General features: G+C 35.9%; 1 protein-coding gene across 2 annotated transcripts; it reads right to left on the reverse strand.

Moving 5' to 3' along the window:
• Positions 1 to 224: 224 nt before the first annotated feature.
• On the reverse strand, positions 225 to 24542 carry LOC129282641 (protein O-mannosyl-transferase TMTC3-like). 2 transcript variants are annotated; one of them, XR_010296590.1, is made up of 17 exons: positions 24307 to 24542; positions 23935 to 24153; positions 23278 to 23377; positions 21902 to 22017; positions 20853 to 21037; positions 20212 to 20464; positions 16902 to 17050; positions 15952 to 16038; positions 13272 to 13409; positions 12257 to 12485; positions 11750 to 11905; positions 6460 to 6620; positions 5819 to 5939; positions 3449 to 3550; positions 2649 to 2732; positions 1029 to 1501; positions 225 to 917 (listed from the first exon to the last, which is right to left on the reverse strand). XR_010296590.1 is itself a non-coding variant. In XM_064113855.1 (16 exons), the coding sequence occupies exons 1-16, from the start codon at positions 24502 to 24504 to the stop codon at positions 1262 to 1264; spliced, it is 2538 nt and encodes an 845-aa protein (XP_063969925.1). In that variant the 5' UTR covers positions 24505 to 24542; the 3' UTR covers positions 225 to 1261. The 2 variants fall into 2 exon arrangements, 1 of the variants encoding a protein (XP_063969925.1); XM_064113855.1 differs by having other exon boundaries at positions 225 to 1501.
• Between the last annotated feature and the right edge of the window lie 1780 nt (positions 24543 to 26322).

Genomic DNA, 26322 nt, shown 5'->3' on the forward strand with positions numbered 1-26322 from the left:
ATCCTTTCTTTCGTGATAAATCATCACCAATGAACATGTTAGTGTATACCATTTACCACAAGAAAGGATCACCGGTCGTTTTTTAATTCGCTCTTAACTTACGAACAGCTTTATGAAACACCCACCGGGGATCAGGACGATATATCCAATATAGTATATCCAATTTGCAGATTTAGGCAGAAGGTCGTGAACACTAGCCCATGAAATTTTTTTTTTTCGGGGGGGGGGGGGGGGGGCTGCAACAGGGCTATTAATAGATGAAATGAATGATGTACCAGTTGCATCTTTTATAAAGTACATATGGTAAAGATATCATGAGTACAAGATAGACAGCAATATCTTGACACATTATTTTTCATTCAAATGACATATGAGATCGTGAGTACAAGATAGCAATATCTTAACACAATTTTTTTCATTCAAATGACATTTATCAAAGGCACATTCTGTTCTGTTGTGGCAGTTTCTCATAACTATATACACTGTCTGATGATGTTACAACCAAACGTCAGCAATATGTCTGATGCGTATGACTAAGCACTTAAGCACTTAGGGAAATTTTAGTGATAACTCCTTCATAAATATTGTAAATTATGATAAGTATTATACTGCAGTACTAACCATGTACGGTTAATTGGCAAGTAGTAATGTTCTAGCTATAACCTATAAGGTTCTACAAGCACTCTCCATTTAAGCTTTCCTCCTTGTTTTGCTCTTGGTGAAAGACTATCCTAGGTTATCGCCGAAGACATGAAAGAAGCTTAGAAACAAAGCACACTGGAATCGAATGGGGCATGGCAAGAAACATGCAATTGATTGCAAGTCAATTTGAGGTCCTTACATCAGTTACAAACCTTTTAATTGTAAATATGCAATTGATTGCTTGCAGGGGCCCCCGTTTCATAACGGACTTGCAACTGTTGTAACTTTGCCATTATGGCAACTACCATTGGCTGCTGAGCCTATTACCATGGTAGTTTCCATTATGGCAAAGTTACAACAGTTGAAGTCCTTTATGAAACGGGCACCTGGTCTGCTTCTTGCATCAACAAAAATAACTTAATTGCTTTTAATTAAAATTGATCCTATCACATGTGACTTTGCAATTGATTGCAAATATTTTCTAGCAACGCCCCCTCAGACAGATTGTCTCGGGTGATCTGTCATCATACTTCAGGATCGCTTTCCGCTCCTGTCTCCTGCTTGATCTTCTGTCTCAAGATGTTCAGGTTGGTTCAGACATACTGTCTCAGGCGATCTGTCACCTTACCCCTGGATCGCTTCCTGCTCCCGTCTCCTGCTTCGCTGATGACCTCTCCTTGATCTTCCGTCTCAAGATGTTCAGGTTGGTCCGGACGAATTCTGCGTGTGGCGCCCTGTCTAGGACGTCCAGCAGACATCGCTCACCATCTTTGAGGAGACCCCTCTGGACCAGAATGACGCAGAGGTTGTGATGGGCCTGTATGTTGGACGGCTCTAGGTCCACTATTTGCTGGAACAGCTGATGGGGAAATATAATCAAGAGATAAAAATAAAAGAAAATTGTTTTGAAAAGAGTTTTTGTTATATCATCTATTGATAGATCGCCTTTAAATCACAAAGACAACTTCAGACTGTTTTTCTGACAAATTTGCCCATCCATAGACAAATCACAATTCTAAACCACAACTTTTATTACTAACTCTATGAATACAGAGCTTTTCAACTGAAAGCAAAGCAACACAAAAGTCTAAAGCGCTAAATCAGGTGCTTTTGGAATTCCATCCAAAAACCTCACTAATCTGGAAGCGATTCACAAAAATTTAAGACTGACTAAATCATGCATAAATTCTCCTTTGTGTGTGGTATACACATCACCGCATTGGTCAGGGGATGCACACTACTACCTTGTCTCCAATGAGGTCAGTCCAGTTTACCCGAAGATTTTTTGAAAATTTCAGTCAAATATACCTTAGTATTGTCCAATTTACCTGATGTTTTGTGAAGAGTGTAATGCAATAATGTTTCTGGAATTAAGGGGGTCCTTTTCTTGAATGGTCAGGGTACGCGAGTGACCAACTTTACGCAATAACACTATGTGATGGCACAAGCTATTCCAAGGGTGCAACACTTGTGGCTTAACAGTTAAAGATAAATAGGGCCTACCAGTTGTGGTAACGATCTCAAAATGAGTTTGATCAGAATCCAATGAACTTGCCACCAGTGTTTGTATGTATAAATAAAAAATATGTGCCAAATAACTCTGGAACAAAATACGAAATTGCTGAGAAATGAGCAAAATAAGCGCGGAATTCCATCAAACGTCAGCTATTTTTCACCGCAATATTAATACACTGTCCCGTATATGATTTTTCTGTTTAGTGATCATCAAAATTATCGATTTTGAGCTAAGATTTCATGATTTTACAAAGATAAGATTACATTAACGTACCAGATCTAGATGTATGATAATATCTTGACAATTAACCTTGATTTAAAAGACTTTTTCATGAAATAATAATTGTTTGCTGCACTTTCTGTCTTTTACCTTTAAACTTCCTTCCATCCAAGAGGTATCTAAGTCTTAAGGGGGACACTGTGAAGAAACTTTTTCTCATATTCTGTATCACAGTTCATGACATCTTCAATTTGATAAAATTCATACTTACTTGTTTAGATTTTTCAACATCTTGAAAGGAATTCAGGAAGATGTCACCCAACAAAAGCATACTCTTAGTGTGGTTTGGATGGTACTAAAAAAGAAAGGAAAATACAATGAAATACAATGAAAATGGGACACCAGATTAATTTTTTTTTCTAAAATCCTCCAGACCTAGATTTTAGGTTATGATTCTTCAACGGAAATGATACACATCAGCAGAGGGCGAATACTACCCCCCTGACCCAAAATATACCCCTAGGCTAAGTTGCATGGATGGATGGAAGGAAGGATAAATGGATTGATGAAAGAATGAACAAAATGAATGAAGAATCAACCAATTCATCCATCAATGCCAATCAAAGTAATTAGCAGCAGATTCAAATGGCAGGTCATACAAAATTGTGATTATTGTTTTTAAACAATGTCATCATAGATTCAATAATTCTTTGATATTGACCACTATCCCCTCTGTTTCAACTCTACATTTAGATGTAGAAGTATTTTTTTTTTCACTACAATATATCACATCGAAGTTTCACTATACATGAATATTGACTCATTATAAGCAATTAATCTTTAAAACAAGTGTTTGGTACCGCAAAATTGTAAGATAGCCTTAAAAACTGACATAATGAAGTTTTTCGACATGCACTCATCGGAGTAAAATCACATGAATGACTAGAACGCTAGAGCGAAGCAGTATATAATAGAACCAAAAGCTTAAAGATTAAAGAATTAATCTTTTGACAAATAAACGATTCATATGCATTTTCAAATCACATTGGCTTTTCTTCTAGGATACGGTACCTGGAGAAGAGTTTCTAAATAAGGTTTGGCCTGTAGAGGGCGCTTGTCATCTGAATGAATCAAAGCCACGTTGAAAAGGGCATGACGGGAAGACGGGTTGATCTAAGAACAAGAAGTGGAACGGTTCAAAGAAATGTTGAATTATGAAGGTAAAAAATAAAATGATCTGTACACTGTCACATTGCTTTATTTAACTTGGAGAAAATATATGATTTGATTTGATTTTATTTCAGCATTTTTTTCCAACAGAAATTATTAACAAACGTAATGTACAACATAAAAAATAATAGTGATACATTTCTTTTTACAAAAATAAATACAAATAATAATTGGCAAAAATGTATATAGATAGTATTAGTTTGCAATATTATAAGTTGTACTTTGTTGAGTAGACAAAAAAAAAATGCTGGGGACCGCTACCATAAGCAGTGCTTGACGAGGGTAGCGGCCTCAAACGTAATAGCAAAATAAACAAAAAAGAAAACGAAGTCAAATACAAATCGGGCATTGACTTAAATAAATTATAAACAGATATTATTAATACGATATTTACAAGCAAGGACCTTGTATGCCTGATATTATGTGCACTGTTAAACAAGCGATTTACTGTAAACAATTTCTTATCAAAGTCCTTCATATAGGAATCTGAACCTTTCAAGAAGTGTAACTTTATATCGCTTGATTACTATGTCTTTAGCATTTCATGTTTTTAAACTAAATATTTACATCATGTTTCAGGGACCACTTGAATGCAAATTTTTGCTGAATACCTAAGCCCCAAATTACAAAGAGTCACGTTTGATCCAATCAGTCTCAAGTACAAGGAAATCCATCAATGTCATCATTGATTTTTTTCTTCAGGAAATTTGCACAATATCCTTTGTAAACAAATAGAATCACACTGAATTTTCAAGAAAACTATGAATGTATGAATATACATCATATCACCGGTGTGTTGGCTCAGTTGGGAGAGCGTCCGTCTCACAAACAGGAGTTCAAACCCCGGCCACGTCAGACCAATAGACATTAAAAGATGGGAGTTGGTGCTACCCTGTTTGGCGTCTAACGATTAAAGGGATAGAGCCTGGTCGATCTGGCACTGCACAGCGGCTGCCAGGCCCATGATCAAATTGGGCAAGCAAATTTTCGGAGTATTTAATTTCATGTCTATTTCGAACAATAAAATATGGATTTAAATTTTTCATCATCTAGAAAACATTTTGAACAAACATGCATTTTAGATGTTGATCTTGCGGCTTTTCCATAGCTGAGATTGATTGGATCAATCGTAACTCTTTGTAAGACGGGACCAAGAGGTTCTCAATTAACAGCAGGCACTCAACTTGTGGTGCAGTAGACCTCGCACAGTGGTATTCAAGCTAAAAAAAAATACTTCAATTTTTTTTTTAATGAATGTGATGAATCTGTACTTATGCTGTTTACATAATAGTAGAATTTTCTGCCAATTAAAAGCCTTTTTAACACTGGCGTAAATCCCTGCGTCACAGCTATTGTTCGGGGGGGGGGGGGAGGGAGGAGGATAATCTATTGATCCAAGTCCCCAACTTGAATAGCATTCATTCATTCATTCATTTATTTATTTCCATTAAAAATACATATGTACAAGTAAAAAATGGAAATATCAAATTGTTTAAAACGATACAAATAGGAAATATAATATACATAGCATACAAATAATAAAGTACGAAATATAATTTAAAAATAATGGAAAGGGTGCACCCGTAAAAGCCAATAAGGCTTGATGAATTGGATGCACCAAAACGCACAACAGTCATGATTACATGTATACAGGTTCCGCAAAGTGTCTCCATCCACCCGCCGGGAGACAATGCACATACCAGGCAGTATGCAGATCGCACACAAAAGCCGGTACCAAGTCAAGCATAAACACCCGATGTAGCAACAGCCAAAGCACGCGACCCACACACCACCATAGAAATATCATGAATATGCAGCCGCTCCCGTCGGGTGAACAGATTCACCTGCGCTTAGCGCCAGACAAAGGTCCGAGTATCGAAATCACAGCAAAACCTGTAACATGCTCTCTGCAGTGTATATAATCAATGATATTTAAACTGAGAAAAGAAAGGGATATTAACAATTAAACGTATTTACAATTAGGCATCATAAAGAGAGAGGAGATGTCTTTTATAGAGCCTCTTAAAGGCATTACAGATTTACGTCCGTCCTGTTTAACATTCAAAAGCTCCGCGATTTCCACTAATGTAGAACTTCAACCAAACTATGAGAACCCTTGGATACACCTTAAAGAAATATCAATAAATGAAAATGATTTTCAAAAGAGATGTAAGAATGGTTGTTTTAACAAATCTAAGGATCATCAGATACCTCAAGTGCTTTCTGATAATACTGAAGGGCTGCTTGATTATCATCATCATCTACAGCAAGCATTCCTAATGTTGAGTAACTCATCTCACTCTGTGGGTCAATCTCTAACACCTTCTCCAGCCTACATAAAAAAAATAACAAAAAAGGGTATGAGAAAAAATAGGTTGCTATGAGAACCTATGGGTTGATCTCCTAGCGTTATAAAATGAGTTAAAGCTAAATGTAAGCATTCCTAATGTTGAGTAACTCATCTCACTCTGTGGGTCAATCTCTAACACCTTCTCCAGCCTACATTAAAAAAAATAAAACAGGTATGATAAAAAATAAATCAAACTAATGGGTTGGTATTCTCTCAGCACTGATAAAGCTAGATTATGGTTTGTACTGACAGCTCCGGTGGTAGCAAATAAAAGATTAAAGTTGTGTCATGTCTAAATTTCATGAAAATATTGATATTGCACTAAATGGACCATAGTCTGGAATTAAAGCAGGGTTAAGTTACAACAGTGTCTTTTTAAATCACATACCCGATGCCACAAGATCCTTACGATAAAATAATTTACCTGAGATATTTATTTGGGAACATTTTTTATTTACATTCTTATCCACTTAAATTGAAATAAATGGTAGTTGTAGCATACCTTTTTATAGCATCTTTCCTTCGAGCAGCAAGGCCAGATTCTTGAATGAAGAGCGCTGAGTTGTATAGCGCCATCTTGTGACGGGGATCTATCTCAACAGCCCGATCAAAGTGTTTGAGTGCTTTGGGCTTCTGCCCCTTTTTCATCGATACAACTCCCAGCTAAAAGATTAAATTTCATCATCATCAGTAAGATCATTATTATTATTTCAAGGTTTCTCATTTTCCCTAACATAAGTCACTCTCATTATCAGCAGCAGTAGCAATAACAGCAGTTACACTATCACAACCATCACTACTCTCACGATTGTGCAATAAGGCATATAGTATGTATTTATTGCAATGAAAGTCTATGCAAAAGCAGAGATTAAGAGAGAAAAGAAACAAATAACTCTTGAATCTCCTCATCATCTTCTTTAACACCAGCATCATCATCGCTGTCATTGTCATCATCAGTAAAGTATGATCATAATTACCACCATCATCATTATCATCATCATCAACACCACGACCACCACCACCATCATCATCAACACCACCACCATCACCACCATCATCACCATCACCACCATCATCATCATCATCATCATCATCATCATCACCACCACCACCACCACCACCATCATCATCATCATCATCATCATCATCACCACCATCATCATCAACACCACCACCACCACCATCATCATCATCATCATCATCATCATCATCATCATCATCATCACCACCACCACCACCACCACCACCACCATCATCATCATCATCACCACCATCATCATCAACACCACCACCACCATCATCATTGTCATCATTATCATCATCATCATCATCATCGTCATCATCATCATCACCACCATCTTAAGCATCAAATCAAATTGTACAGCTATAAAACATCATCCTTAGACTAATCATCAGGCTCTTTTACATAAAACTCGGCCATCGATCCAAGGAATATTTTTAAAGATTCCATCATTTACTATTATGTGCATGGGCGGAAATCTGTCCCGAAAGGTAGGGGGGACAACAGGGGCTGATCCAGCCTTCGCCAATTGGGGGGGGGGGGGGCGAAAAATGTTTTCAGCCAAATGTTAATCCCCGATCGGCCGCTTGAAGGTAATTTTGTCTGTTTCATTGAAGGAGTAGTCCTCAGGGTCACTTTTTAGCTTTATTCTTATAAATCAACATAAATGTATAATATCATTGTCCTTATTTATATAATGCGAGCGCGAAGCGCGAGCATAATTTTTTGGGCAAATTTGTGTATTTTTTCCTAAAATTTGAACATTCTGGGAAATGCTTGTTATCCTGAAAAAGATGTATATACAACTATAAATATTTACTACGAACGCGAAGTGCGAGCAGAGGTTAACTGATGGAAATGGTACCTGTTAAAGACTGCTTGCAGTTAGCCATGAAGACGTTACATATTTCAACAATCAAAATAATGCGAGCGCGAAGCGCGAGCTGAATTTTTACCCAAAGACTGGAAATTCTAAGCACTTTTTGTAAAACTTAAACATATAATAGGTATAATACTAAACAATTGATGCGAACGCGAAGCGCGAGCGAAAAATTTTGAGATTTAGACCTAAGAACGAGAAACTCTATTCATGTTTTTTAAAACATGAAAAGGTTGAGTAATTGGGGGTCTTCCTTACACCCGGTCCTTACATTAATAATGCGAGTCCAAAATGCAGCCAGAAAACGTTCATATACCATTTATACGTTTAATTTGAATCGATCGAAAAGGTACTTGTTAAGGACTGCTTGCACTTAGTCATGAAGACGTTACATATTTCAACAATCAAATAATGCTAGCACGAATCGCGAGCTGAAAATTTTTGACATTTCTACAAAAAGAATCGAAAATTTTAATCAATTTTTGCAATCGTGAACAGGGTAGCTATATAACTAAACAATTGATGCGTGAGCAGAAGAATTCGAGATTTAGACCTAAAAACGGGACACTCCACTCATGTTTTGTAAATCATGAAAAGTGTGAGTAATAGGGGATCTTTCTACATTAATAATGGATAAAAACTGGATAATGATTGAAATAGAGAACAAGTTGAATATCTGAATAAACATGCGCGTGTTTCAGATTTAGACCTAGAATCTCGGCATTCTACACATCTATCAGCGAGCGCGGAGCGAGCTTAAACTATTTGATATTCCGATCTGAAAAAAGAGTCAATTTTGTCTGTATATTTCAAGCACTTTGTAGGAAAATTGTGAGGTGGATATGGATCATTAAATTAATATCTTATTTATTAATGCCTAATGAGGGCGAGAAATCTGATGATATTATGGCCTGAAAACTGGACATTTCAAGCACTTTAGTAATTATGAATAGAATGCATCAGTTAAAATATTTTTAACCATTAATGCGAGCGCAAATCGCGAGCCAAAATCTTTGATAAGCTCTCATGAAAATCAATATTGAGACATACATAAATCGCCAATCGAAATGCGAGTAGCGCTACCTGCTACGTTTTGACAATCAGACTTGAAAAGGGATATTTTTCAATACTAAATGGAATACACAAAAATAATAGGTTCTGAATAAATCGAATTTTGCAAGCGCTCAGTGCAAGTAGAAAATGTCAATATTCAGACCATAAAGCTGTCTCTTTTACAGAGCACTTTTTGAAAAATCAGTTTGTAAATCACACAAAATAATGAAAGTTCGATTTCCGAGGTGAAATGTATAATGTATATTGACTTCCAAACTTGATCTACAGTGCATATCAAAAAAAAAATTACACTTTGAAAAAGCCCTGGGAATTAAAAAATATACAACATGTGGGTAATTTTTTCACATATAATCTTGGGTTTGGGTCTCATCTATCCAATGAAAGTAAAAGTTTTGACGGAATGTTACACTTGAGTGAGCACTGTCCATTTTTTTAAAGCTCGCAGAAATCTGTTTGCGCAGAAATGCTTGTTTTCACCGCTGTGTCAAGGGGAAAGGGCAAAATCAAACTTACCCTGCTGAACATTTCTCATACATTCCCCTTGCACTTTTAGTCAATTGAAATAAAACGGATACATTCAAGCATTTTGTAACAATTTTGCCACCCAAATTGAAATTTCAACACTTAGTAAGCACAACCTTTACCCTTTTTGTGCCAGCTGGATCTGAGGACATAACTGAATCTGAACAAAAGTTTATATCAGACATCTCCGGCATTTTTTCACTAAGTTTTTATCATTTAAAGTGGGTTTACATTTCATTTTTCATTTAATACTTGTTTCTCCACACTTTTCCCAAGCTTGACAATGATTAACAAAATGAAAATCAAGCCTAAGCCATTTCATGTAAATCACAGCTCAATGTAAAGCAAATATCGTCACGATGGCCTCGATGTGTGGGGGAGTGGGGTGGGGTGAAATGCACTTTTTGAAGTGTTTTGGGCAAAGAAACAAGTCAAGAAAGGTAAAAGATATCTTCAAATCAATTTTACTAGCTAAATTCCACTTGTTCTTCATGATTAAGGTCTACTTTTATTCGCATAACTATTTCAAAGTTCTGCGCAAATCATTTTTCACTAACTTTTCAAAAGTAAGTGGTGCTCACTCAAGCAGAAATATTTTTCGACAGTTATATTGTCATTTGCTTAAATGGATCTGTACCAATGTTCAAATGTGGAAAAATCTTCAGGATATTACAAGTGTATAATTTTACAGGATTTTTTCAAAGTGTAAACTTTTTTTTGATACGCACTGTATAAGCTCCATATTGAAAAATCATCTAACAGGCAATGCGAGCGCGAAGTGTGAGCGAAAATTTTATATAGTGACATGAAATATTCTTTTTATTTTCCAAGTCTTCCCCTCATCTTATTTTATTCACTCTGGAAAACTTGACAAGCAAAAAAAAACAAAGGTTTTCACTCAAAATGTAAGGTTATTTAGTCCAAAATACATGTATTATTTCGAATGTGAATGATGCATTTTTCTCCATCATAAAAGACCAACAAGTGGAACGCCTCTGGCAGTCTCGCCTGCATTACGCAATTTAATATAGCAGCAGTGCTAACTTTGAAAACTACTATAAAATAATCATTAACAAAAACATCATTCATATAATGACATAATACCACGTTCATTGACCATAAATGACATTTGAACAGAGACTTAAGACTGTCAACTACACCCATGTCCACATTTCATTCACTCTATCCATAAACTTTCAAAGTTATGATGGCACTTCAACAATTACCCCAACATGGCCTAAGTTTATTGACCTTAACTGACCTTTGACTTGGTTTTGTTACCTGAAACTCACAGGGGATGTTCAGTGATGCTTGATTACTCTTATGTCCAAGTTTTATGAACTAGATCCATAAACTTTCAGAGTTAGGATGGTAATTTAACATATACCCCCAACACGGCCAAAGTTCATTGACCTTAAATGACCATTGACCATGGTCATCAGGTCATGTGACCTGAAACTCGCACAGGATATTCAGTGGTACTTGATTAACCTAATGTCTAAGTTTCATGAACTAAATCCATAAATTTTCAAAGTTATGATGGTAATTCAACAAATACCCCCAACTTGGCCAAAGTTCATTGACCCTAAATGACCTTTGACCTTGGTCACGTGACCTGAAACTCGAGCAGGATGTTCACTAATACTTGATTAACCTTATGCCCAAGTTTCATGAACTAGGTCCATATACTTTCTAAGTTATGATGTCATTTCAAAAACTTAACCTTCGGTTAAGATTTTGAAAATAATTTTCCCAACATGGTCTAAGTTCATTGACCCTAAATGACCTTTGACCTTGGTCATGTGACCTGAAACTCAGGCAGGATGTTCAGTAATACTTGATTAACCTTATGTCCAAGTTTCATGAACTAGGTCCATATACTTTCTAAGTTATGATGTCATTTCAAAAACTTAACCTTAGGTTAAGATTTGATGTTGACGCCGCCGCCGCCGCCGCCGTCGGAAAAGCGGCGCCTATAGTCTCGCTCTGCTATGCAGGCGAGACAAAAATAGTAGGGGGGACATTTGATATTGTGTCCCCCCTACTATTTTTGGTAGGGGGGACACGTCCCCCCTTGGATTTCCGCCCATGATTATGTGTGATCAATTGCAATAACTCACCCAATGATCAGTATCTAATCTTTAAGATACAATGATCAGGAGATTGAACACAATTCGCAACTTGATTCTCAACCAATCAGAAGTGCACATTTGGGACTTGCGCTTGATTGCTATGACTTGTGTTTGAATGCAAGTTTTGTGAGAGGCCCCCAGATCATCCTGCAATCTGACTTACGTTGTAGTGTGTATCTGCTTTGAGTGGGTCTAACCTGGCCGCCTGCTGGTAGAGGGACTCCGCTTCGTCTAACTGGCCTCGTTTCAGGAGAATCTCCCCTTGATTGATGTACGCTTCTACAAAGTCAGGACGCATCCTGATCACTTTCAAATAAAGCTGCAAGAAAAAATCAATGGATGATAAGTTCAGCTTACATTTCGTGATTTAACATGCGATGATGATGGGTTCTTGTATAGCGCCGGTATCCGCCTCAGCTGTAAATATAATGTAATGTAATGTAAATGTACCAGGTCTAGATCTACAATATTTTATACAAATATACTACGATGCTTGAAGATCTGGCTAAACCTATTCAAATTGAAGGAACATCAATAGGACCCTTCTCCTGAGGACCAATGTCACGAGGGAGCATGGTACTATTCATGCTCCTGAGTCTGTAGTTTTAGCCTGCTCCGAATATTCGTCTTTGTATATTCCTCATACCAGTGATATCCCAATTGACCTTACCTCTTCTGCTTCTCTAAGCCTGCTCTCATTCTTCTTAATCAGGTTAGCAAGATTAAGGTAGACATTCAGATGGTTTGGATCAATCTGGGCCAGATATTGTTCCCCTTTCCTTGGCTGAGGCATAAACTTCATTGCCTTCCTGTACACGGTCTCTGCCTCCTCCAGCTTACCAAGCTGACGATTCGTTCTACCGACGTTGATCCATGACCCGATGTCATCCGGCTGTACACTGCAAGTGAAAATGATAGGAAATGATTTCTGCCTGCAGTAAATGTCAATATCCTTTCAGATTTGTGGATATATATATAAATTTGCTGATCCACTATGCTTTCATTCAAAAGGATTTATCAATCGTAATTCATTCAGCTTGTAAATGCTTTACTTCATGTATTTTTAAGGGAATAACTATGGTTTTGTATGAGTGAATATTTTGTAACATTCAATCATATTTAATTTCAACTGTAATTGATTACATTTGTAAATGCGTAATCTGTTGGCTTTTTAAAGTGAATAATGAAGGTTTCACTTGAGCAAAACCTATGAGGTATTCTATCAAATTCAATTTTAATTGTAATTCATTCAACCTCTAACTGTGTAACATCACCTGTTTGTTTTTTAAGGGAATACCTATCAATCAAATTCAATATCAATTGTAATCTATTTAACTTCTAAATGTGTAACTTTGCAGATTTGATTTCAAGGGGATAGTTATGCTTTAAGAGTAAAACTTAAGAAAGCTTATAATCAAACTTAATTTTCAATTGTGATGTATCAATCAGTAAATCGAGAACTTCACATTTTCGCTTTCAAGGGAATAACCTTCATAAAGGTAAGTAATCATACCTTTTCCCTCCTAGTAGCTCCCCCAGTTTGTCTTTTTTTTCATTTAAACTTGATAATTTATCTATATTCTGAAAGAAAACTATCATCTAGTATCTGACTTGCAAATCTCACTCCCACATACAGTCATTATCCACGCATAAAAAAAGGTTTTCTCATTTATGGAGACACTCACGTTGCAGCTTTATTAAAGTAGGTGAACGCATCTTCCCAGCGATTCTCTTTTTCCAAGGCATGACCGACATTATTCCACAGCTTAGCATTGTTCTGCGTAACCTTGAGTGCAGAGGTGAACAGTGAATATTCATCTTTCCTGCAATAGGTGACATAAAATAAATAAACATATAAAGCCCTCTATTTTCTTTATTAAAGATTTCACACTTTAGTCAATTTGCAAGATGGCATTCATAATATATCCTGTGCGTCAAATACATATATAACATAGATCTAATTACATATACAGTGCGTCCCACAAAAAAGGAAACCCGTTTTCTGAGATAGATTTCAAAATTATTAAATATGTTTTTATTGTAAACTTGATACTCATTGCAAGAGTGGAATCTCATCTCGAATTTGAAACCAACAACCAAGCAAACCGTTCACGCATGGCAGCTTACAAACAATATTGAGGCATATCAGAAACGATTTGCGCAGAAACTCACGTGTGAATCTGAATCCACTCTCATTTTAAGGATCAGTGAGAGAATCTAAACAAAGAATACAAAAGACATGCAAATGAGCTAATCGTCGAATAAGCACGGTTGTCGTATCTCGAACAAATCTGGTCAAATTTTTCTGCGCAATCTCGTTTTGACATTAAAATTTCAAACTCGTCTTGCTCATTAATGCATGAAGTGTTCGTCTCATGTTAGGTATCAAAAGAGGAATAATTTAAATATATGATTATGTGAATGAAATATCTTAAATTATTTGTCTTTGAAGAAAAAAGACATGGGAATCCCGGTTTCCTTTTTTCTGGGACGCACTGTATAATACAAATGATATCATTCAAATTACCAGCACGAGGTAACTTTGGAACAGTTCTAACATGCCCAAAGCATAGCTGAGGGCGTTTGGACTATTTTACCGGTAAATAGTGTGTGTTAACATTCTAATGCCTGAGCAAACTGTTTTAAGCGATGTGGATAAACCATCCTAATTTCCAAACCATAACTGGTCAATAGTATAAAAATAATACACAGCATGAAGGGCATTAGTAAGAATTAGACACACGAGGTAGCTATGGAACAGTTCTAACATTCCTGAGGCACAGCGAAGGGCATTGGACTGTTACAAATTTAGCAAGTGTGTGTATTTATTCTAATGCCAGAGCAAAATGATGTCCATTATTTGTTTTATAAGACAATGATGTGGATCACTGTTATTTGATAACTCATCCTCATTCAACATTCACGACCAGCCAATAGAACTGGTCATTAGTAACATTTTTATGGTATCATCCAACCAAGGATCCTACTACCTTCTGTGTGTAATCTATATGATATCCTACGTAAATTAAATCATTTATGCTGATTGGTTTAACCCTAAATATACTGGGCAATTTTGACGCCTAAGAAGACTGGGGGGGGGGGGGGGGGCTGATTCAGCCCCCCCTTATGATCTCGGCCGTCGATTGCGCGATCGCGACGTAAATCGGCACGCGCGTTACCCATGGCATTATCTACAAAACTATAATATCAAATTTTGCGAAAAATCTCATTGCTCATTAATTATGCTAATTTATGCGTAAAATCATAAGTTTGCTCTAATTAATAAAATAACGCCCCTAAAATGCTAATTTTTGTTTCACATACTCTAGATAGGCATCTGATCAAATTTATTTTACAAAAATTTCAACGTCGCATTTATTTTCTTATGTATTCTATTGTTTTCTAAATTTCTTATGTATTTCTTTGTTTTTCGACTTTTTGTTTTTTATTGTTTTTTCAATGGAAATTGTCGGGGACATTATTTTGACTATAAACAAGATGGAATTAATTGATTTTAATCAGTAAAAGGAAAAATAATGGTACATTTATGAATTTTAGCTAAAAACACTATTTGCATTGGATTGGTACACAAATTCACGTTTTTGAGTAATTTTGGGTCTGCATGCACTTACGAAATGTTGTGTAATTTCTGAACCACGTACCCAGGGGTCACAATTTTGGTCTCAAAAGTTGCGCAAGACTTGAAAGTAAAAGTCAGCGAGTGACGCGGTCAAAAAATTCGAGCGGCAGATTTATCGCGAAAAATGTCGAGGGGGGTTCTTAGGGTTATATAGCATCATGTGACAAAACATATTCTCACTATTTTGCGATGATGTTGAAAATGACACACCCACAGTAGAAAAATTACTATTCCATGACATCAATGATGGAATAATGCAATATTCCATCATTGACGTCACAGATCACGCATTCTCTCGGATGCAGGCACAAATGCGCGTTCCGCTGAGCGCGTAGCTTCAGGAAAAGTAGGTCAGTCAGCGAAGCGCATTATCAATATTTTGGTTCAGATTGAAAAAAGACAAACTGCGTGTACAAGAACTAGATTATCAAGATCTGTTGTTCTTACTTATTAAATGTAGGATATAAAACAAACATACCAGGCTTTTTATTTCAAAAGTATAGAGGGAATTATTCATCCTTGGTTGTACTGGCAAAATTACTATTTTCCCATGGGGCTTCGCCCCTCGTGAAAAATAGTAATGCCAGTCCAACCTCAGACAAATAATTCCCACTATACTTGCATGTACTTAAAGCCTGGTATATTTGAATACTATTGCCCTCAATGATGGGCATCATTTATATATGATGAATGAAACACTGAAAAGAAAAATAAATGTCACATACCAGTCAGGATTCCTCTGTATAGTTTTCCCGGCATGCAACAGCAGAATGACGGCAAAGACGACACCGATGACACGCTTTATGGTACCACTGCAGAGAGCAATAATTAAAGGTAAAAGAAAGAAGTTGCAGCAAAGAATTATTTCAAGAGAAAGTCTTTAAAATCAAGGTTAAATGCTACCATATTATCATAGATCTAGTTCTGTTACATTAAAAAAAACTTATCTTTGTGAAATCATGAAATCTCAGCTCAAAACCAATAATTCTGATGATCACTTACACAAAAACGCATATGTAGGACAGTGTATTAATGTTGTTTGGAAAAATACCGGACATATTATGGAATTCTGTGCTTATTTTGCTCATTTCTCAGCAATTACCCATTTTTTTCCTGAGTCATTTGGCATATATTTTTGCTTTATACATACAAACACTTGGATGGTAATTTTATTGGATTCTGTTCTCATTTTGAGATTGTTATACCACAAATGGTATTTATCTTTAAGAGAAATAGAAACCTAGACATGTTTGATAAGACATGGATGTCCTTGGTTTTTTTTTTTTCTTTGTGAGATTAATCATGAAAGTATATCTAATATCTTTCATTTTAGATGACCCTTGAATGTTTTTATGGTGGAGAGATATTAAAAGGGATTACAGTATATCTTATCTCCTAAGCTGACCATGGCTCGTTGCATAAAAGTTACTTTTGTGGTAAAATTAATATTGCTTCAAAAAATACCTGACGTTTAATGGAATTCCGTGCTTATTTTGCTAATTTCTCAGCAATTACACATTTTCTTCCAGAGCCACTTGGCACATATTTTTTACTTATACATTCAAACACTTTGGTTGTAATTTCATTGGATTCTGTTTGAACTCATTTTAAGATCGTTACCAGAACTGGTATTTACTGTATCGTTAAAACATATTTGATGATATCTAATTCTTACCCATTTGCTTGCCATCTCTCCATCGCTATGGCGACAAGTAAACAATACCCCATGCTAGGTGTGTAGAGTACTCTCTCAGCGACGACAAACCCAACAGGAAAGAATAGATTACTCGCTGGTAGGAATGGCAAGACAAGGAATGATAGAGCCTGGAAAATATCAAGCAGTTAGATTTGCATATGATATAGAAAATTGTGAATATTTCAATACACAAAAATATTGTTCGATATTCATAACACACAATCTTGATTAGATGTCGAAGAACTGAGAAATGAACACAAAAATCAATGTTTTTAGGTTAATTACACAAGCTAGTACATGTATATGAATAAGGGCGTAAATCTGTAACATGAATGTATCAGGATCACTCTAGATATTTTGCTTGAAATAGTTCAATTAGTCATAAATTGCAATCTTTATTAGATGTTGAAGAAATGTGAAACGAACATGAAAATAATTTGTCTATATTGTGAAATGCATCTATAGTTTATAGAATGTGAGTTAGGCAGAGAATCTGAATCATGGCCCTAATAACCATGCACATCGATGAATTCTTAATTTGGGAATTTATCTGGGGGTAAACAGACTACCCACAACTGACTGATGCCTACAAATACAATGGGGATTTACAATAAAATTTCTTTTCCACCCCTAATTTTGTATATATTTATTTATTTTATTTATTTATTTTATCTATCTATCTCTCTATCTTTCTATCTTTCTATCTATCTACCTACCTATCTATCTATTCATTTATTTATTTATTTTAGTATTACTATAATTTTTTATTTTTTTTTGGTGGGGGAGGTGGGCTGACAAATGGTAATATGGATGATTTTCTTATGAAGTAATTGAAGAACATAACATTTAGGAGGTAATTATCAGATTCCTTTCCTCCTATGCTTCCACATGGTATGGTGTAATATTCATTTCCCAAGCTACATGTATAAGTACAGAGTATAATATTTTTCATCCGACAAGTTGTCAGATCTGACAACTTTTCTTGGTCTTGATTGGCTTAGAAGCACAGGTGTTTGACTGATATCTGACTGTTATCATGGTAACTATTGGATAAAACAGCCGACAAGACCTTTCATTGAACGCTCCCCAGACTTCAGTAGTCTGTCTTCTTGGTTTTGATTGGGTCAGAATCGCAGGTGTCTGACTCTCACTGTGGAAACTGTCAGATAATGGATCATGGGTGTCGATCACGGGGGGATGGGGGGGGATATATCCCCCCCAATATTTCAAGTGGGGGGGATGGCCTGTATTATCATCCCCCCCAATAATTTAGGGTAGAAAAATTATAATAATGATGATGAAAAAATGAAAAGTTTGATCATGATGATTATAGTGATGATTATAGTATGCCATCAATCAGTTTGTTTCCCTCGCAATTTGTGTATATTGTTATTAAATGAAAACATTCTTTTTCAGGACTATTAAACAGATGGGTGGAAGTTCAAGATGAAAAAGAATGAAATGTTTATGTATATGATATTTTTTAACACATGACATAAAAGGACCCCAACGAAAAACAACTTTTGTTGATAGGGTGTTCCATCCCACCAGTGGTGAATGAATTAATTTTAATAAATCAATGATTTCAAAAGGGTGGAAAAACAAACGGGAGTAAAAGGGTGGCAAGATAAATCGTCTAAGGAATGACCATATAGCTATTAGAGTAATAGCCCCACCAATGAAAATATTTGGGGGGAACATATCGTTTTGCCCCCCTCCCAATAATTCTGCATGTGCAACTAAAAATAAAATAAGATTGTAATGCTACACTGAAACCAGCAAGCGAGATTAAGATACCAACTCGATTTTGATCTAAAATCGTGCTCAAAATGTCTGCTTTTCAGATCGGAATATAAAATTATGATTAAATAGGTGAATAGAATGTCCCGTTTTCAGTTCTATACCTCAAAAGAACTCCCGCTTCGATTTGCAATAATCTTTTGTTGGATATATATCTTGTTCTTTATTAAAAGCGTCCATTAAATTGTCTTTTTGTCCAGATCGAAATATTAAAATTTTCAGCTGACGCTTTGCGCTCGCATCTATTGTTATTCTAGATACCCATCTTAATCATTGGTACCAAAAGTGCTTAGAATATCAAGCTTTCACGTCAGAATATAAAGAAATTTTAGCTCGCTCTCTAGTGAGATACATGTATCTATGCTCCTCATGAGTTACTACAAGCAAACCTAAACAGGTACATTTTTCCTGTTTTCATGTCATACTAAAAAATTTCAGCTCGCGCTTTGCGCTCGCATTGTTGGTGAGGTTGAGATATGTGTCTCTTTCTCATGATTCATATATATATATATAAAATATAGGCCTATGTGTGGGGGTGTGTGGGTGAGTTTGTTCGTTTTATATGATCGAGCGTCTTTGGAACGTTGATTCATGATTTTGCCCCCCCCCCCCAATCTGAAAAATGGATCGATGCCCCCGTGTATACATCATGCTCAATCAACAGATCACTATGTACATGTTCCAGGTAATTTTTGTCATTTTTTCTTTCGTATGAGTTTAGAATAGGCTTACTTGTAACACAAATTGAATTTTAAAAAAAATTATATAAGTACAGTACACTACAACAATGAAGGAATTTCCAAGAACACCATGCATATCAATCACTCGAAAATGTCCTAACTTGTGATTTTAGTGGGGGTAATGTTGAAAGATCCCCATCCACAAGAACTGTTGTGTCATCATCCCCCCCAACCAAGAATACTGATCGACACCCATGTAATGGATAATGACAACTTATAAAGGGAAGGTTCACACTAACAAAAAATCTATTGTAAAAATAGCAGAAAAAATAATACAAAAAAACATTGCAGAAGGTTTGAGAAAAATCCATAAAAGAATTAAAAGGTTATTTGAGTTTAAATTATTTGATTTGTAATGTCATATGCGAGCAGCATTTCTACAAAGCAAATGTTAAAAAATCAATGAAAAGTCATTTTCTCAGAAAATTGAAAGCGGTTTTTACTGTACCTTTTGTATATCAATAGACAAATCATTTCACACCCGATCATGAAAAGAAAACAAAAATAAGTCATCAGGAAACATTAAAAAATGAAATTCATGCATTTTATATTGCATAACATATGGGGCAGCTGCTTGTTTATGACATCACAAATCCAAAAGCAAAACTTAGAATTCTGATAATGTTTTTCATCTTGAACGTTCGCCAATATTTTTTATTACCTTTTCTGCTATGTTTACAACATAATTTTCTTCAGGGTGAACTTCCCCTTTGATATAATAATAATAATAATGATAATATTCCATTTACCATTATAAGTTGGCAAGAGATTGACTCTTCTGCAAATACTGCATACAGAACCAGTAGACCGAGACACAACAGCAGTAACAGAGTCACGAGGTTCCGAGGGTCACCGAGTGAGGTCACCAGGGGGATGGTTCCCATCGTCCAATCACAGAGCAGCGTCGAGGGACAGAGGAGGAGCCAAGCGTTGATTGGTAGGAGGTAGAGGTAGGTCAGGTGACGGGTTGGAAAGGCAGAAAGGGCAGCTGGATTGTCAAACCTTGGGAGATATGAATTGAAATTTAGATAAGGAATTGATTTCTTTCTTCCTTAACAAAATACAAAAAATATAATATAAAATGATAAAGTCAAATACAATGCATGCATCATAGAATAGAATACATACTATAATTGTAGATCTTGAGGATTGAAATGTAAACACTTGGAACACCTCTGGCAGTCTTGCCTGCATTAAACAATTCAATATAGCAGGACTGTTTACTTAGTGATACTGAAAGATCAAACACTTTCTATTTTTGTATTTGTTCTTTGAAGAAACAATTTCATTACAAGGGTATGAGGGGGCATTTTTAAAGATTCCCTGCTTCAAAGAGTAAGGAAATAAAAGGATATGACCGTTTACTTATCTTCCAATAATCTTTCCTAACCTGGTAAAGGAGGGCAACTTTGCCCCCATGATGCTCATCCGTCCCCATAGCAAAAGACCCGAGGATGCGATAAGGAAAGATAACCTTGGAGCAGCCCTCAAAACAGCCTGGTAGTTGGGCGATGCGCTTCGAGAGGCCTTAGCAGTTCTCGACTTGGATTGTTGAATGAATGTCTTGAGAGAGAACTGGACGTAACATAAATACAAGGACTTTTTAAAAATACATTATCTTCTGGACAATACCATAGAATAAACAATCATCCAACCTCATCATTTTAAGGCAAATCATTACAACTGCTCATATTAACTAGAAAACAAGGAAAAATAATTCCAGGAAGGTAACAGGAGGATGGAATATACATATTTAATGAAATTACTCTTGTAGGAAGAAGACAAAAAGAAGAAGATACCAGAATGAAAAACAAAGGGAGAAACCACCTGAAGACTTAAGAGGTACCCATGTGTAACCAAGTAAAAAAAAAAAAGGATAATCTAGGAAATCAAATTTATACCCCTTAAATAACATACGCTTAGAGAAATGTGCATTACATGCTATTATAAATCGTATCATATATCATTATTAGTTATCATACCACATAAAGAACCAACATAACTTTACCACTAATCTCTGAAGATTGGGGTGGAACGAGAGGAAAGAGGAGATGGAGGATGAGAATAAGAAGAAAAAAAAAGAAGAGGGAGACCCAGTTCATATTTCTACCAATAACCTTTCTGAGTGAATCTCATTGGTAACCCAGAAATCTTTACACAGTAGACTCTGTATAAGCCGACCTTCTATATCACCATTAACCGCCTAACTCAAAGCATTATCTCAGACCAAAATGTGCAAAAGATGTGTCAATAACATCCTCTAAGTCGAAATTCACCTATGCAAGACATATTCATGTGGTCTGAAATAATTAAATATAATAAAATAATTTGATTTATACAGAGATACCCATACAAACATCAGTTCTTTCATAATTTTAATTTAAAAAATCATTGTTCTGCATGTGACTTGGTAAAAACTCTAAAAATATTTGATCTCACCTTTTGAAGAAAAAATACTTCATAGATGCAACATATTCCAACCATTGTTATTCCCTGTTCTTTGGAGATGGTTGCCATGGCAATAAGCAAAATTGACCAGGTCATGTAGTTCCAGTCTGTCAAATGATACAAAAACCCATTAAAATGCAATAACATGGTCAAAAGAAGAAGATGAAAAAATAAAAACAATTAAAGGACAAGTCCACCCCAACAAAAAGTTGATTCGAATAAAAAAAGAGAAAAATCCAACAAGCATAACACTGAAAATTTCATCAAAATCGGATGTAAAATAAGAAATCATATGACATTTTAAAGTTTCGCTTAATTTCACAAAACAGTTATATTCACATGGTCAAAAGAAGAAGAAAAAAACAATTAAGATAAAAAGGTTACCGGGAGAGGTAACACCAAAATGAATTAACAATTTATTAATGTTCTTCTCACTTGGTTTTATACTTTGGCCATAATAAAAGTAATAATATGCAACATTTATATAGCACTTAATACAAATGTTTATAAGCACTGCATACTATTACCCGGCTCTAGCCAGGCTACCATGATCGGGCACTCAAGTAATTAATTCCTACCGAGTACCCATTTACTAAACCTGGGTGAAGAGTGGCCTTGCCAAAGGACGCAAGTGCTGCGGTGGGATTTGAACCCCAGACCTTGTGGTTCAAAGTCCGGAGACTTATCCACTGAGCCACAACACACATCAAATGTAAATAACAATGTAATATTAGCAGCCTTAAAAGAATGCCATCACTATTCCATACTCTCAGTTTTCCTCTTTATTTCTGGAGCTTTTCCTTCTTCTGAGCTATGGAATTTTTATTTTTATTTTCAGGGGCAACTTTTCACAACCTAAATACCTATTATGCATAAATATAAAACATTGGATAAGCTTTACTATTGCAGTGAATGAGAATTTTCTAGGGCTCTTTTGAGCATTTCTGGGGCAAAATTGTCCCCCCCCCCCATTTTCCCCCTGTTGTGTGCTTTCCCAATGTTTCATCATTCAAAATAAAAATTTGGAGAGTGTCTGATTTCTCCTGATGTCATGAGTGATATGGTAGGGTGGGGGTGGGGGGGGGGGGGGAGGGTTAAATGGATATATAAGAAATTTAGCTTCATCTGATACAGATAAATTGTCTATGATTGTAACAAGATTGTTCTTGTTTCTCTTCAGAACCTGGCGGCCGTTTCATAACGCTGTTCATAAGTTAAGAACGACTGGTGATCCTTTCTTGTGGTAAATGATATACAACAAAATGTTCATTTGCGGTGGTTTAGCGCGTAGGAAAGGATCACCAGTTGTTCTTAAAGTCGCTCTTAACTTACGAACAGCTTTATGAAACACCCACTGGAAACCTTACCCGTTGAGTTTATGGTCTCAGATGCTGTTACATAAGCCATGAACGCTAACAGCATGAAAACAGAGGACAGAAGTTCAGCTCTACCAACAACCCCAGTAACCTGAAACATAATAAGAATACCAATAAAAGAAAACGATAATTGATAACATACATAATAGACCTGTATGACACCCATATTTGCCATTTTTCCTTCATTTTCATGAACTGCTCAAGCAATGAAAATCTGACAGCATTACCATATTACATATGAAATAGAAAACTGAGTCAAATTTTTCAGGTAAATCTAGCTACTGTAAATAGAGGGTCAAACATACATTCATTAGGGCATTGCCAAAATGGAAACCAAGCGTTGACTATCTACGCCATTATCATAATGCAATTCAAGGATTCATAATTCCGGGCACATTTAGCATTTTGTTGTTAGATTGATCAAAACATGGACCATGATTACTGTTATGTTTCCAATATCTTTGGTAGAGTGTGTAAATAATCGATTAATATTCCTATCCATCCATCTATCTATCTATCTATCTATCTATCTATCTATCTATCTATCTATCTATCTATCTATCTATCTATCTATCTATCTATCTATCTATCTATCTATCTATCTATCTATCTATCTATCTATCTTTCCATCCATCCATCCAAACTTACAGCTTCAGTGTGAACGGCATGTACAGCAAACAGAAGAGTTGCGTTCACACTGCTCTCCTCATCAATCATCTTTTTAGCAGCTTTCAAGAAGAGAACACACACTGCCCAGTGCAGCAACACGTTGACGAGGTGATAACCCCATGGGTTCAACGCTCCAAATGCATAGTTGAGACGGAAAGTAAGAATGCACAGTGGACGGTACGACTTGTGACTCCTTTCCTGTTAGGTAAAATAGGGAAAATAAAGGAACCTTTGAAAGAAAATAACAAAACGTTTTTGTTTTTGTTTATCAAATTTTTCTACAATGCCTGCATCCATCATCCACACATTATGCATACCACATAAAGTAAAAAAAAAAATAAGACTCTCTACCTTATTCATAGGCATTCCCCAGAAATCATTTGAAAACAGATCAAAGATTGAGGAATCTGGATGAAGATCTCTGTTTTCTACGACCGCCTTCACGTCATCAAAGACAAACCCACAGGTGAGGGAGTTGGAGTAACAAGCGAAGACCAAAGCGAGCAGGCCGGCAGAGTAGAAGAGCTCACGCTGGAAGGCAGTTGCCATGGCGATCCAGAGTCCCAGTCATTGGAGTATGCACATCTGTGAGAGGATTAAAAAGATTATATCATACAGAGTTAAGAACAGATGAAAAAATAGCAGATAACAGATTTAGTGTCTAATGATGATGATGAAGATCCAATCAATAATAATAATAATAATATTCCGCATTTAAATAGCGCTTAACACATCGGAACGACGGCTCTAAGCGCTTTACAGATATATTATTACCTTGGTCATCGGATCCTTGCATGCCCGCATACAATGTATGCACCTTCTCCACTTCCTGGGGAGCATTCCAACAAGAGTTCTAAGACTCAATTGCTAGGCATACTACATAGGCTTTCGCATCCTACCGGGTACCCATTGAACACCTGGGTGGAGAGTGGCAAATTGTGGATTGACGCCTTGCCAAAGGACGCTAGGCCATGGTGGGATTCGAACACACGACCCTCTGATTACAAGGCGAGAGTCAGAACCGCTACACCACGGCGCTAATAAATAAATCTATATAATATAGATATAATATATATATATATATATATATATAATAAATCTAACATGCATCCTGGCAGTTTTTAATTTCTAACAGTCTTCTTACAGATGTGTAAAAATTGATTTGGGGTCTTCTAATAATCCAAAAATTGCTTTATTTCAAAATTTACATTTTGGTTGTAAATAATTACTATTAAATAATCATTTAAAATAAAATGTAAATTTTATTTGTTAAATAATAATTATCTATAAATTTTTCTACAAAACAAAGTGATTTGGGGTCTTCTGATAATCCCACAATTGCTTTAGGCCTATTTTAAAATTTACATTTTGGTTGTAAATAATTATTATTAAATAATCATTTAAACTAAAATGTAAATTTTATTTGTTATATAATAATTTTCTATAAATTTTACTACAAAACAGTGTCTCATAATGTAGCTCATTGTAGCTACGTCATAATGAAGCGAGTCAAGGGTCAAGCCTTTTATATTACGCAGCGTGGAAAGATATTGCAGTTGCCACCAGATCGGTCTGGTAAGAAACCTCTCATTTTTCATGTTTAGAGTGTAAGACCTATATTCTTTGTACGCATTAGGTGTAGAAAGGTAAAAAAACAAAATAAATTAACAAACAAGTGGAACGCCTCTGGCAGTCTCGCCTGCATTACGCAATTCTAATATCCCAGCAGTGCTAACTTTGAAAACTACTATAAATTAATCATTCACAAAAACACCATTCATATAATGACATATTCAAATACCACGTTCATTGACCATAAATGACATTTGAACGGTGACTTAAGACTTGTCAACTACACCCATGTCCACATTTCATTCACTCTATCTATAAACTTTCAAAGTTATGATGGCAATTCAACAATTACCCCAACATGGCCTAAGTTTATTGACCTTAACTGACCTTTGACCTTGGTTTTGTGACCTGAAACTCACAGGGGATGTTCAGTGATACTTGATTACTCTTATATCCCAAGTTTTATGAACTAGATCCATAAACTTTCAGAGTTACGATGGTAATTCAACAAATACCCCCAACACGGCCAAAGTTCATTGACCTTTAATGACCTTTGACCATGGTCAGGTGACCTGAAACTCGTACAGGATGTTCAGTAATACTTGATTACTCTTATGTCCAAGTTTTATGAACTAGATCCGTAAACTTTCAGAGTTAGGATGGTAATTTAACAAATACCCCCAACACGGCCAAAGTTCATTGACCTTAAATGACCATTGACCATGGTCATGTGACCTGAAACTCGCACAGGATATTCAGTGGGACTTAATTAAACTAATGTCCAAGTTTCATGAA

This window comes from Lytechinus pictus, chromosome 19, assembly GCF_037042905.1.
Source record: "Lytechinus pictus isolate F3 Inbred chromosome 19, Lp3.0, whole genome shotgun sequence".
NCBI lineage: Eukaryota > Metazoa > Echinodermata > Echinoidea > Temnopleuroida > Toxopneustidae > Lytechinus > Lytechinus pictus.